This window comes from Gossypium hirsutum, chromosome D08 (genome assembly GCF_007990345.1).
Source record: "Gossypium hirsutum isolate 1008001.06 chromosome D08, Gossypium_hirsutum_v2.1, whole genome shotgun sequence".
NCBI classification, from domain to species: Eukaryota; Viridiplantae; Streptophyta; class Magnoliopsida; order Malvales; family Malvaceae; genus Gossypium; species Gossypium hirsutum.
Genome location: NC_053444.1, coordinates 12939366 through 12951954, shown reverse-complemented (window position 1 = coordinate 12951954; position 12589 = coordinate 12939366). Strand labels below are relative to the sequence as shown.

At 31.7% G+C, this 12589-nt stretch overlaps 1 protein-coding gene across 1 annotated transcript; it reads left to right on the top strand.

The window, feature by feature from the left end:
* The first annotated feature begins 4026 nt into the window (after positions 1–4026).
* On the top strand, positions 4027–6679 carry LOC107913725 (U1 small nuclear ribonucleoprotein A). The gene is made up of 5 exons (XM_016842391.2): positions 4027–4342; positions 4432–4604; positions 4953–5046; positions 5601–5692; positions 6195–6679. The coding sequence occupies exons 1-5, from the start codon at positions 4258–4260 to the stop codon at positions 6480–6482; spliced, it is 732 nt and encodes a 243-aa protein (XP_016697880.2). The 5' UTR covers positions 4027–4257; the 3' UTR covers positions 6483–6679.
* Positions 6680–12589: the final 5910 nt, after the last annotated feature.

Here is a 12589-nt window from a genome sequence, read left to right as displayed (position 1 = left end):
CTCATGTAATGTACAATGCAAAATAATTTAAAGTACTTAAATCAATTAAGCATGAATGCAAGATGATTTTTAAAACGAATTTCATTTTTTCGACTATAAGACAAAAATTAATCAACTTTGTGGCTCGACTCTCTTATTTTTTTTAAAAAATTTCCCCAGCGGAGTCGCCAAGCTATCGAAACTATTTTTTTATTTGTCGGAAAAAAAAAAAATTAGTTGTCGATGAAAATTTGGAGTCGCCACCAATCTTTTATTAAGGTGTGATTGGGTCACCTAAAAAACGACTTTGGTCTACGAATTTTAGAAAAACAGGTCCGGGAGTCTGTTACGTATGAGGAAGGATTAGCACCCTCATAACGCCCAAAAATTGGTACCTAGTTGATTAATTAATGTCTTAATGTCGAAAATTTGAAAAATATAATCCTTAGAAAAAACTTAAAAACGTTACGTATTAAGACCCTTATCATTTCAGAGAAAGAAAATGTCACACCCAATGCGTTAGGGCACGGCATTCTAATTTCCTCCAAAATGAATTAGGCCAGAATACTCGTGTAATAAAAATTTAAAAGAATATCCATTTATTCAAGATTTAAGAAATCGCGGCCCAATACGTTAGGGCACAATTTCTCTGAAATCCTAAACTTGGAATATTTCCTTTATTATTTTTTAGAAAAAATCTTCATTTCGAGAAATCAATGCGTCACATCCAATACGTTAGGACACAACGTGTTGAATTCCCAATAATGAGTTCTTATTTTTTGATTAAAGAGAAATGCTCGATTGTTAGATTTAACGAAGAAAATCGAAACCCAATACGTTAGGGCTCAATTTCCTTGAAAATCCTAAATACAAGCATTATCTCAATTTTGAAAAGTTTGAAATCGAGTAAAAAAATGATGTGATGCTACATTAAATATACAATGCAATAATAAATATTACAATGGCATAGAAATGATATAAAAAAATAAATAAACGAAACATATATACATAAAGGAGAAAAAAGTTAATGACATGTAAATTATTAAATAAACGAGCAAGATAAAAAATTTAATGAAAACATAAAAAAATAAAAAAAATAAACAAAAAAAATATAAAGAATAAAGGTACATGACATATACATTAAAACTATGAAGAATACACATGAATTTATATATAAACTTTAGATTATAAAAATTTATATAAACAAAATACACATTTGTGAAAATAAAGAAGAGTATGGAAATATATATATAAATTATAAAATATGTGTTAAAGTATAAGTAGATATTTAAGCATTTTTGAAAATAAAAAAACATATATACGTGTTCATAAATATAAAAGAATATTTGTTATTTTTAGAATATATATATATATAGATATAGATTAAAAATAATAAATACATTATTGAAAATAAATATGTGTATATATATAAATATAAAAAAATGTTAGTTTTTTAAAAAATATAATAATAAATATGTACATAAAAATATACATGTAAAAAAATAATTACATATGAAAATTATAAAAATAAAAATAATTACATTATTAAAATTAATTAATTTTAAGATAAATGTAAAAAAGGATTGAATTGAACTGCAAACAAAAAAATCTGGGGTAAATCCTTAAATAAATAAAGCCCAAAGGACTAAATTAAACACGCGAATTACATAGAGGGCTGGAAGGGAAAATTTCCCTTCTCCTCTGAAACGGCGCCGTTCAAAGGGGACTGAATTGAAATTTAAAATAAATTAAAGGGCCAATTTTTTTAAAAAAAATAAAAAAAACTAATGGTAGAATATTAAAAAGACGGAGGGGCTAAAACCGCGATTTACCCCTCCGCATAAAAACATGCGGACCCTAAGGCGGATCGGGTCGGATTCGGGTCGGGTACTCAAAACGATGCCGTTTTGGGCGTCTGAGGGTTTCCTCAAAACGGTACCGTTTTCGTACCCTATAAAAGCCCTTAACTCTAAAAAAAAATTCATTTCAAAACCGATTTAAAAAAAAACCTTAAAAAAACTCTCCCTTCCCCAGTCCGTCCGCCCTCCAGTCCGTATAGGGACTTACCCTTTTGGCTCTCTGACCCCTCCAAGCCTAGATCTAGGCTCAAAATCTTCAAAATAACAACAGAAAACGTGAAGAAATCCCGAAACCTTTCGGTTTCCGACCACCGATCCTCGGGGATGGCTCCCTCAACCGTCCACGGCGGTTCAGACTCGAATAAAGGTAGCTTCTTTCCTTTTTTACTTGTTTTTATTTATGTACGAATTAAAATAAAAAAATAACAGTAGATTAGAATAAACCAAAATAAAAAAATGCAAACGTAAACCTTTCGATTAATTTTTGCTCTGTATTGTATTCTCTGTTTTGCTGTGAAAATAATCGTGCTTTTTTATTGATTTTTTTCGATCCCCCATTACAGTGTTACAATGCCTTTTTTATAGCCATAATAATATAAAAGATAAAGAAACAAATCTATTATTTGATTCGAAATCTTTGATTTTGTTTCCTTTTCTGTTGTTTTCTTGCTGTGCAGGTACGGGGACGCGGCTCATGCGATGATTTCAGCTGCGGCGTTGACTATTTCTTCAGAAACCCTAAGGGTTTCGGAAATTGTTTTTGGGCCCCTAGGATCTGTTAATTTTTGGGCCTCTGTATTTCAAGTTTGGGCCATATAGGCCCACTGTAACTTGGACTCTATTTTCCATTTGTTTGATCTGTTTATTTGGTATGGTCCCGGGCTAATTGGGCCTATTACATACGTCAATGCGTTTTTGTGTTTTTCGGTCTATATCCGTTATTAATTTTAAAAAATGTCCCATTTTTGTAAATAATTTCGGAAATGAGCCTTTACTGGGACTAAACCCACTTATTAAAGTTTCAAATAAAAAAAATTATTTCAGTTCAAATGGTAAATGAAAATATATGTATAGTGTCTGTAGTTTAAATATCATTATGGATAATTTTTTATTGATTTATATAAAAAGACGAAAACACTCTTACAATCATATAATTTATTTTGCAAATAAAATAATTTTTTTAGATAATTCCCTAACTAAATTAAATTTTATTAATGAAGGACATCAACTCAATAAAAAAAAAGTATAAAAAGAAAATCGAAATGCATTTGATAAAATGAATGTTTCCACGCTACTCCACTTTGCCTTACCCAAATTTAATCCATTTATATCAAAATCTCAAAACACTTAATAGAGATTGCAATTGAATGACGTATTGATAATTGTCTTATTCACAGGAATATATCCAAATTTATCTTTATTTTTATTGATATCCACTACCTTTATAATCCTTGTATTAATATATCAAATGTTATATCATATTATAAGTTAAGCATGATCCAATATTCATTAGACCAAGGCATTCGACTTATTTAGCAGCTAATCAGAGAACACTTGACCTAACAACTACCTATCAACATTTGGTACTCTTGCCTAGATGTATCCCGAACATTCCAGATTTTAGGACCAACAAACTTACATATATAAACACGAGTTTGATGGAGAAACTTCTCAACTTTTATCTTATTTCTAAATTTATATTTTATTGATATCAAATAGAATTATTACTTGAATACAATTATAAGCATCTTAATTAACATCAGAGTTAATTAGTTATTGATTTGAAAAAAAATATTACTTTACATTAATTACATTAAGTAAAACTATATTACTTGAAAATTCTTCATCGTGGTGTTTGAATCGATAAATTAATGTATTTTAGTTTTAACGAATTAATACAAATAATAACATACTATTTTTTAAAAATAATTAAATATTAGAATAAAAAAATCATTTAGCTTGAAAGCAAAAAAATAAAGCTTTTGATTTGATAATGAATTGATGTAAAACCTATGAAATTACTCAAAAAAAAATTGACATTCCAGACTTATTCGTACAGAGATGTGTGGATCCTAATTTGGGATGAGACTTGGACATGCTTATTATGTTGGTATCTTAATCTTAGAGATTAGTAGATAACTTCATTCTCGTATCAATCATTTTAATGGTTACTGTCAAAGCGAACCCTGCCCAAATACCCAAAGACCATGGCCATTGGCCCATAAGATACCTAATCCAGGAAAACTGATCCGTCTCAGCCCAATCTTATCTCAACCTTTCCGGATCTTCCCTATCAACTCTTCTGCAACCGACTAGGTCAGTTTGACCCTAAAAGAAAACCCGAGTTAAACCCCCGTTTTGCTCGTCTCACTCATTCATTGCTGCTTGTTTGTGGTTAGAGCTTGAGCCTGGGGGAAACATGGCGGAGATTAGTCAGGATGAAGAAATTCCTCCCAATATGACATTATACATCAACAATCTCAACGAGAAGATCAAAATCGACCGTACTTATTTCAATTCTCTATTCAAATTAAAATGGATTTACATTGATTTTTCTTTTTACTTTTTTTTTTCCCTTGAATGATGTTTGCAGAGTTGAAGAAATCGTTGCACGCTGTCTTTTCACAATTTGGGAAGATATTGGATGTGTTAGCATTTAAAACTCTGAAACATAAAGGTCAAGCTTGGGTTATTTTCGAGGATGTTAACTCCGCTACCAATGCTCTTAGGCGAATGCAGGGCTTTCCTTTTTACGACAAGGAAATGGTATACGCAATCTTTTTTTTTTCCGAATTTTTTCTACCTCTGCATATTCGACAATTTTGTTTCTTCTGGGTTTTCAATTGATTTCTTTGTTCAGATTCTTCTTTTATATTTGACTATATTGGTTTATTAGCCTTTTGTTGTTAGTGGAAAATGCATCAAATGACCGGGTTTCTTTTACTATGTCGAAATTTAAAAAAAAAAAAATCAGAAGAATATGAAGTATTTATGGACACCTAAGTGGATTTTCTTTGTATTCCGGTGATTCATGTTAACTGTGTTCTCTGCTTCCTTAAAGCATTAAAACCTTTGCTACTGTGAATAATGTATGTAATGTGCAATTATTTGCAGAGAATACAATATGCAAAGACTAAATCTGACATAATAGCAAAAGCAGATGGCACTTTTGTCCCCCGAGAGAAGCGAAAGAGGCATGACGAAAAGGGTACTTTCCTCTTTTTCTTTCATCTTTGGTTAGAAACGCTCACAATTGAGCAAGTAATATCGGTGTTGTTGCATGCCATTGTCTATGTATGTGCGTGCAATTAGTATTGCTACAAATGTTGTTAATAATAGATTCTTTACTTCTACATGGATTTATAGCCTTGAGTTTTTTAGACCTGCCTTCTAATTTTGCATGGCTTACTATTGAGATGTTGCTGATCAATTTGACATGGCCATTTAGATGCATTATAAATTGCCTTAATGTCAAAGTAAATCTCCCTCCTTCAGCTCCTTCCTCTTCTGACTGTTATTTTCTTTTGCCCCACCAATTAAGTCATTAGTTTTGCCGGCATTGTTACCTTTGGTGCACATTAAGGTGTTGATGGCGAAGCAAAACTCAGCACTGAAATGCATTGTTTTTTTCAGATTAAGCCTGTTTATATCCCCTATTTCTTTAACTTGTTGGTAGTTCTGATCTGTGACATACAGTTTTAACTTTTTGTGTAGTGCTCTTTCTTTCACTTCTGTAGAGATTTGTATCTTGTCTAAATGTAGGAGGGAAAAAACGGAAAGAACAACTTGATCCTAATCAAGCTGCAGCAGGTTTGAATCCATCTTATGCGGGTGCTTACGGTGCAACACCTCCTGTAAGTTATATGAAATATAGTACCTTAGTATGTGATTTATAATGTTTTTGCTCAATCTATGCTATCCAGTTGAAATTAAACTTGCTTAATATTGCAACCATATCCTTGATATGTATTGCTCAGAAGGCTATATTTTTTAGCCTTTAGCAACATTTATAACTTTAGAGCTGCTAAAATTCAGTTGTTGCAAACTTCATGCTGGTCGAAAGGGTTGGAGAGAGTTGTTTTTATATGATCTACATGGTACTTTTTTTATGCTTTATGGTGTTGAAGTTGCATATTTGTTTGCTCTCATGGATATTGAATGCTAATTGAACCTGGCCATTCAGTATTATGAGACTCGTGGTGGCCAACTTGGATGTTTGAGATTGGATACTATAGAATTTTAATTGAATGAAAAATGGTCCTTTACTTGATGGCTTTCCTTAGACAATAATATCATTACATAATTCTCCTGAAGAAGAAGGTTGAACATTTATATGTTCCTCACCATTTGCTGCAGCTATCACAAATACCCTACCTGGGTGCTAGACCTATAGTCCCAGAAGCACCTGCACCACCAAATAACATTCTATTTGTTCAGAATCTTCCTCATGATGCAACTGCGATGATGCTGCAAATGCTCTTCAACCAATACCCTGGTTTGAAGGACGTTCGAATGGTGGAAGCAAAACCAGGTATTGCCTTTGTGGAGTATGAAAACGAGATGCAATCAACAGTTGCAATGCAGGCACTACAAGGTTTCAAGATACAGCAAAACCAGATGCTGATTACTTATGCAAAGAAGTAGATTGAAAGACCAAAAGAGTTCTTTCCCGTTCCTACCCACACGGCAACTAGACCTTGTGTATGGGTGGTAGATTAGCTGAAATCAAATCTAATAGCTGTTTTGTGATATATTCTTTTTTAACTAGATCTTCAGAGCTGTGTTGTAGATTATAGTCCAAATGTTTATTGATGCTTATCTATTTATTAACTGTTAGTTCATCTTCTAAGGTATGGTAGGTTTGGGGTCGCTTCACTGTGGGATTCAGTGGTTAACCAGATTTCCCCCCTTAGTGAAATTTGGACCCAAATGCGAACCCACGGTGCAATTGGGCCAACAAGATGCCTAACAAACCGGAGTTCCAGTAAAATCTAAATGGGGTTTCTTTATCGTAAGGTTTTGTGGGCCTACTCTATATAATAGGGAAGCATAGCAGTATCAACCTAGCGAGCCCCCCTTCTCTGTCTATGAAAGAAAGCAGTCTTTTCTCTTACTATGATCTATTTCATTAAAATACGAAGAATTAATTGCATCCTCAAATTATAAATTTTGATTTTCAAACTTTAAAATATTGAAGTTATATGTTTTTTGGTTTTTTAATGTGTCCAGAATGAGAATGATTTAATGATTAATTTTTTGCTGTTCTATAGGTCTATTAATAAAATTTTTTTATTACTAAAATTGTTAATTTAATTGTTAAATGAGATGTTAAAATTTATGTGGTATAGTTTAAAATGAAAAAATTAAAGAAAATTTACACTATGTTTAGTTGGGTGTAATGGTATAGTCATTACAGTTCTATTTTGTGGGCCCTATTTATGCATGTGTTTGGTTGAGTGTAATGCCCTATTACGGGCTTATTACATTACGTCTGTATTCCTGCTTTGGTAGTGTTTTCTATTCCCTTCCAAAAGGTCAGTTTAGCTCCGTTTAACCCTCCTGATTGTCATTTGCCCAGTTTTACCCTCCCAATACAAGAGCCATCTCCAGCCTCTCCCTCCCAACATCAAACAGAAGCTCCCGATTTCTATTCCTGTTTCACTTTCATTTCTATTCCTGTTTCATTTCTTGCTTCCAATTGTTTTGTCGACCAAAAATAGATTGTCTTCTTCAAATGCAGTGAGTAGGGAAGTCTCTTGACATTGTCTGCCAATTATCTCCAAATGCAGTGAATCCCAGGTATCTCCAAATAAACCCTCAAGAAAACCTTTCCAATTCAATCAAGGTAAACATTGTCTGCCCTAACATTCTTTCAACATGTTTTCCCTTTTATGTTTTTTTATGACGAAAGATTCAACATTTCTAGAAATTGAATCATGCATTCACCTTTAACATGAGGTTTTAGAAAGTTTAAGACTTGTGATTCATCAAATTATCTTTCTCGAATTGATTTTTCCTTGCTAATTATTCAAGGGTTTTCCATTTGCAAATTTATATTGGTGTTTTTTTTTTCAGGCATTGGAATGCTTGGTAAGACTAGCATCTGTAAGACGTTCTTTATTTGTAAATGATGCTGCCCGGTCCAAGTTTTTGGCTCATTTAATGACAGGAACAAAAGATATTCTCCAATCAGAACAAGGTATCCTTGGCTTGTATGCTATTAGTATTAGATTTTTTATCATTTGGTGGCCGTAATGGTATTTGGTTTTGTAGGCAATTATGTTAAAAGTTTAATTACTTAATTGTATCGAGTGTAATTCCTTGAAGATTAAGCTTGGTTTTCTTTTGGTTTTTTATTTGAATCCTTTGTTTTATATTTTTTGTGTTTGTTTACCTTCCTGGATAATTCAATAGTTTTCTTCTCTGTTTATTTATTCCTGGACTTGTGGAATGTATATGTGCTTTCCAAAAGTTATGATGTTTTTGTAACGTGGGAAATCGTATGCATTCATCTCTTTTCCAGGGTTTTAATGTGGCTATTGAGGTCAATTTAAGGGAAAGTGCTTCCTTAAGCATAGCTTTCAAAGACATGCTCATAAATCTGTTTGAGCTGCCTTTTGCTGGAATGTCTCTTAAATGAAAATTTACAAATTTTGCTTTTATGTTTCAATCCTGATGGATAAAAATTTTCTCCAAATGCCAAAGGCCTCAGTTATTGACCCCAACGTCAGTTGTAGGGAATAACTTACAAATTTGGGAAACATACTTGAATGAGGTTTGATTTATCTATTTTCAGATAAGGGTGACACCTCTAAACTAAAAGAGCTTGCATAAGCCTTTTCTTGAATGGAACTTTTCTGTTGTTAGTTGTTTATTGTTTGCTGAAATTTGTTAGTAATCATGTTATGTTGCTTGCTTGTTATATGCTTTTTGGAAAATCAAATAATGATGATTATTTGATATATTCATTTTTGAGAAGTGTTATGTTATGTTGTTATATGCTTGTTATGTTTGTTATGTTATGTTATATGCTTGTTATGTTATGTTGCTTGCTTGTTATATGCTTTTTGGAAAATCAAATAATGATGATTATTTGATATATTCATTTACTTGTAGATTGCAGTACAAAATGCATTTTGCTTTACATAACAATATATCATGAAATTAGAAGAGGTTATGGATCTGGAGCTTGGCTGTGGACAATATGGCATCATTATTATGAATGTATAGTTATCATTCTCTATATCTTGTTTGCATATGCTGTCAGCAAACTGGCAAGTAATTCTTACAAAGTTGCGATTTTTATGGTCAGAGATCCTCCATCTCCTTTTGTTTGTTCTTCCCCCCACAGTTGAAGCGACAACCGTGTCGTCGAGGCTTTTCGGGATTAGCAGGGTCCGAGTCACTTGATTCTGCAAAAAGCCCCCTGAGGCATCTTTTTCGTACCGTAGGTTCATATGTACGCTTCTCTGCTGGTGTGATATTAAATCCAGTCTTGCCTGGCTCGGTATGCTCTTCCTTTGCTTTAGACTTGGTTGATTCTGCTAAATTGTGTATATAAGTTCCAGATAAGGATGGAAGTGGGTATATTACAGTTGATGAGCTTCAACAAGCTTGTGCTGAGCATAACATGACAGATGTTTTACTCGAGGATATAATCAGAGAAGTTGATCAAGATAATGTAAGTCATATTCTCGAGCTAGCTGATTTGCTTCATCGATTTTTATAGTTCTTCTCTTATATGGTTGAGAGTAAATGGTAATAGCAGGGTACAATGTCTAAGTACATTTGCAGGTCCTTGATCCTCATTGCACTTCTTTTATCAGTTGGAATAGGTCTTCTTTTTTATCCTTTGATCGATGATTTAAGTTTTGATTTTCTGCTCCTACAGGATGGAAGAATCGATTATGGTGAATTTGTTGCCATGGTACTAATTTTCAGTTTGTTGGCAGATTGTACAGCAGATCCAGAATATGATGACTCATGACAAAAGCGATCGGGAAACAGTTTTGGTTCGTCGCATGCACCAGGACGGGTTACTTGATGTTGTTTGTTTGAAGCATTAGAGAGATGCTGTTGGTTTATGGAATGCCATAGGTTTTGTAAAACTTTGAGGAGTGTGGAAGTGATAAGCTCACTATAAAGCAGCAAATTTATATTAGATTCGCAGAATATACTTGCTGCATAAATGCCTTTGATTTCCATAAGTTCATATTTAAAGTTGGAATTTATAAATGTTTCAATGAGTATATGCTGCCACAGTTTATAGGATCTTAGATAAATGTAATTTTCACTAACACAAATTACTCTTCTTTGCGGCTTAATTTGACTTTTAACACTAAGTAATCTGCCACTAAATTTATTTCTTTTTACAAAATATTTAGAAAAAAATATTAAATTATATTTGGAAAAATTATATTTAATAATAATTATTTTAAATTATATTTTTATAGTATTATATATTATGATTTTAGTAAATTCATATAAGAATATTTAATATTAAAAATTTTATTAAATTATATATTTTTATTAAATTGTATTTAATAATAATTATGTTAAAATGTGATTAAATTATTTATTATTTATATTAATAATTTTATTAAAACTTAATAACAATAACAATAATTATCTACTTAAAAAAATTCTGTTAAGGGTATTCTAGTCATTTTAGTTTTTTTTCTTATGCTATTACACCTCTATTCTATTTAACCAAACACAAGAATATCATTACGCCTTTATTCCATTCCATTCAATCAAACAAAAGAATTACCTATTACGCCTCTATTCCATTACGCATCTATTCCATTACGCCTCTATTCCATTATGCCTCTATTCCATTACAGTGAATCAAACATGCTGTTAGTATTTTAATAATGGATGTTGTAAATATCTTGGTTTTTAAGTTTTTGAATCTTTTACAAAAGTTTTGTTGTTCACTTTTTATTTTATTTTATTTTATTTTTGGTTTTAACTTTTAAAAGTTATATTGTAATGTTTTACTTTTCTTTAGAATTTGTATTTTAAATTATGCCACATAAAAATTGACATGTTATTTAATGATTTTAATAATAAGACTTTATCAATATGACACAGATAGTTTAAGAACCAATTTTAAACGAAGGTTATAATTTGAGAATGTTTAGTTCAATTAACTCTTAAACTATTTTTTTATATTAATGTAAAAAAGTCTATATTCATATGTTAATAAAAAAATCTTTATATATATAAAAGTTAAAAAAATTAGGTTAAAATATGCCATAAGTTTGTGTAGCTGTTAAGTTTTTGAGGTTAAATTCAAGTAAACTATAATGTTTTTTCTTATTTACATGGCTGCCAATTAACTAATTTTTTATATTTCAAAATGTTACACCAAAAAATTTAACAAAAAAAATTAATAGTGTTAATAGTTGTACTTAATTTTTAGAATCTAAAAAATAGAGACTAAATTCTTGGGAATCAAAGTACATGAATTAAATTTTAAATTTTCAAAAAGTAGAACGAATTATGGCAGAGTTTGACCAAAAATTACATAGTTAGGGCATCAAAAATTAGTCACCCGAATCAAATTTCACCGTACTTAAAGGCTTGGACGTTTGCATCCAACACAGCAACACGCAAAGCCTACGTGCTCTCCTGCATTGTTCCCTTGTGCTTTTTGCACCCAGAGGTTCTACGTCAAGGATAGTATCAACATTTGAAAGAAAAAAATAAAAGGAAGGGGGTTTGTAAATGGTAATATCCTTAGGCCCAGAAAAAGAGGTGGATACGTGGTGGCGGGACGAGATTCTTGGTGGCAAAGCCAAAGGCTAGCAATGTTAGGGTAGTACTAGTAGGGGTGGGAATGGGGATGGATAGGTGCTAGAGTGCCTGTGCCTTGGATCCTGCAAAGTGATTGGGACCGGTAGTGGAGGAATGACTAGCTTTATTTAAATAAGGTCGACAACACCCGCTTGATCTTCGCTACATACACATTTTTACTTTGAAATTTCTTTGCTTTGCGTACGATTCCACCATGATTGCATGGCATATGGCATGGCTTTTTTCCCTTTCTTTCTTCTTACCTACATCTAGGTGTTGTTTTAATTTCCTCCACTACTCGCCCAACCAACATTCTTCAATTTCTCACTTTCACTCAATATTGCTATCCCCTTAGCTTCCCCAACCCATTGCGGTGCCCATCATTTTCTCTCTCTGTTGCACTTATAAATACTTCACAGTTTCCTCATTCATCTCATATTCATTGAAAACATTTTAGTAGATGAGTAGCTCCTTGTTGGAGAAGCAGGGTACGTGCAAAAGTGTAATTTCTCTTCTCTTTCGCTTTGCACGTGCTCCCCTTTTTTACCATGGGTTCCTCTTCCTCACTTCTTTTGTATTCTCTCTCATTCAATTATAATAAGTTGTAAAATAACATTATTATTCCCCATTTCTTAGGATTACTTTGATGATAAAAAAAATATATTTTAAAAAATATATTAAATGATTATAATTTTATTTATGCATTATAGTAATTGATTATAATCGTAATTATTAGAATTCTAACTTTTGAGAAAATTTAAATGCTTAAAAATATTGTTTATCCTAATCGCAACTCGAAGGTGAAGTCAACAATTTTTTTGTTAGAATTAAATTGTATATGTTTATGATAATAAAAATGTAATATGCTTTTAATAATTAAGGATTAAATCATATTTTTTCCATTAGTTATTTAAAATTTTATAAATTATAAAAGAATTAAATGGAAAGTTTTC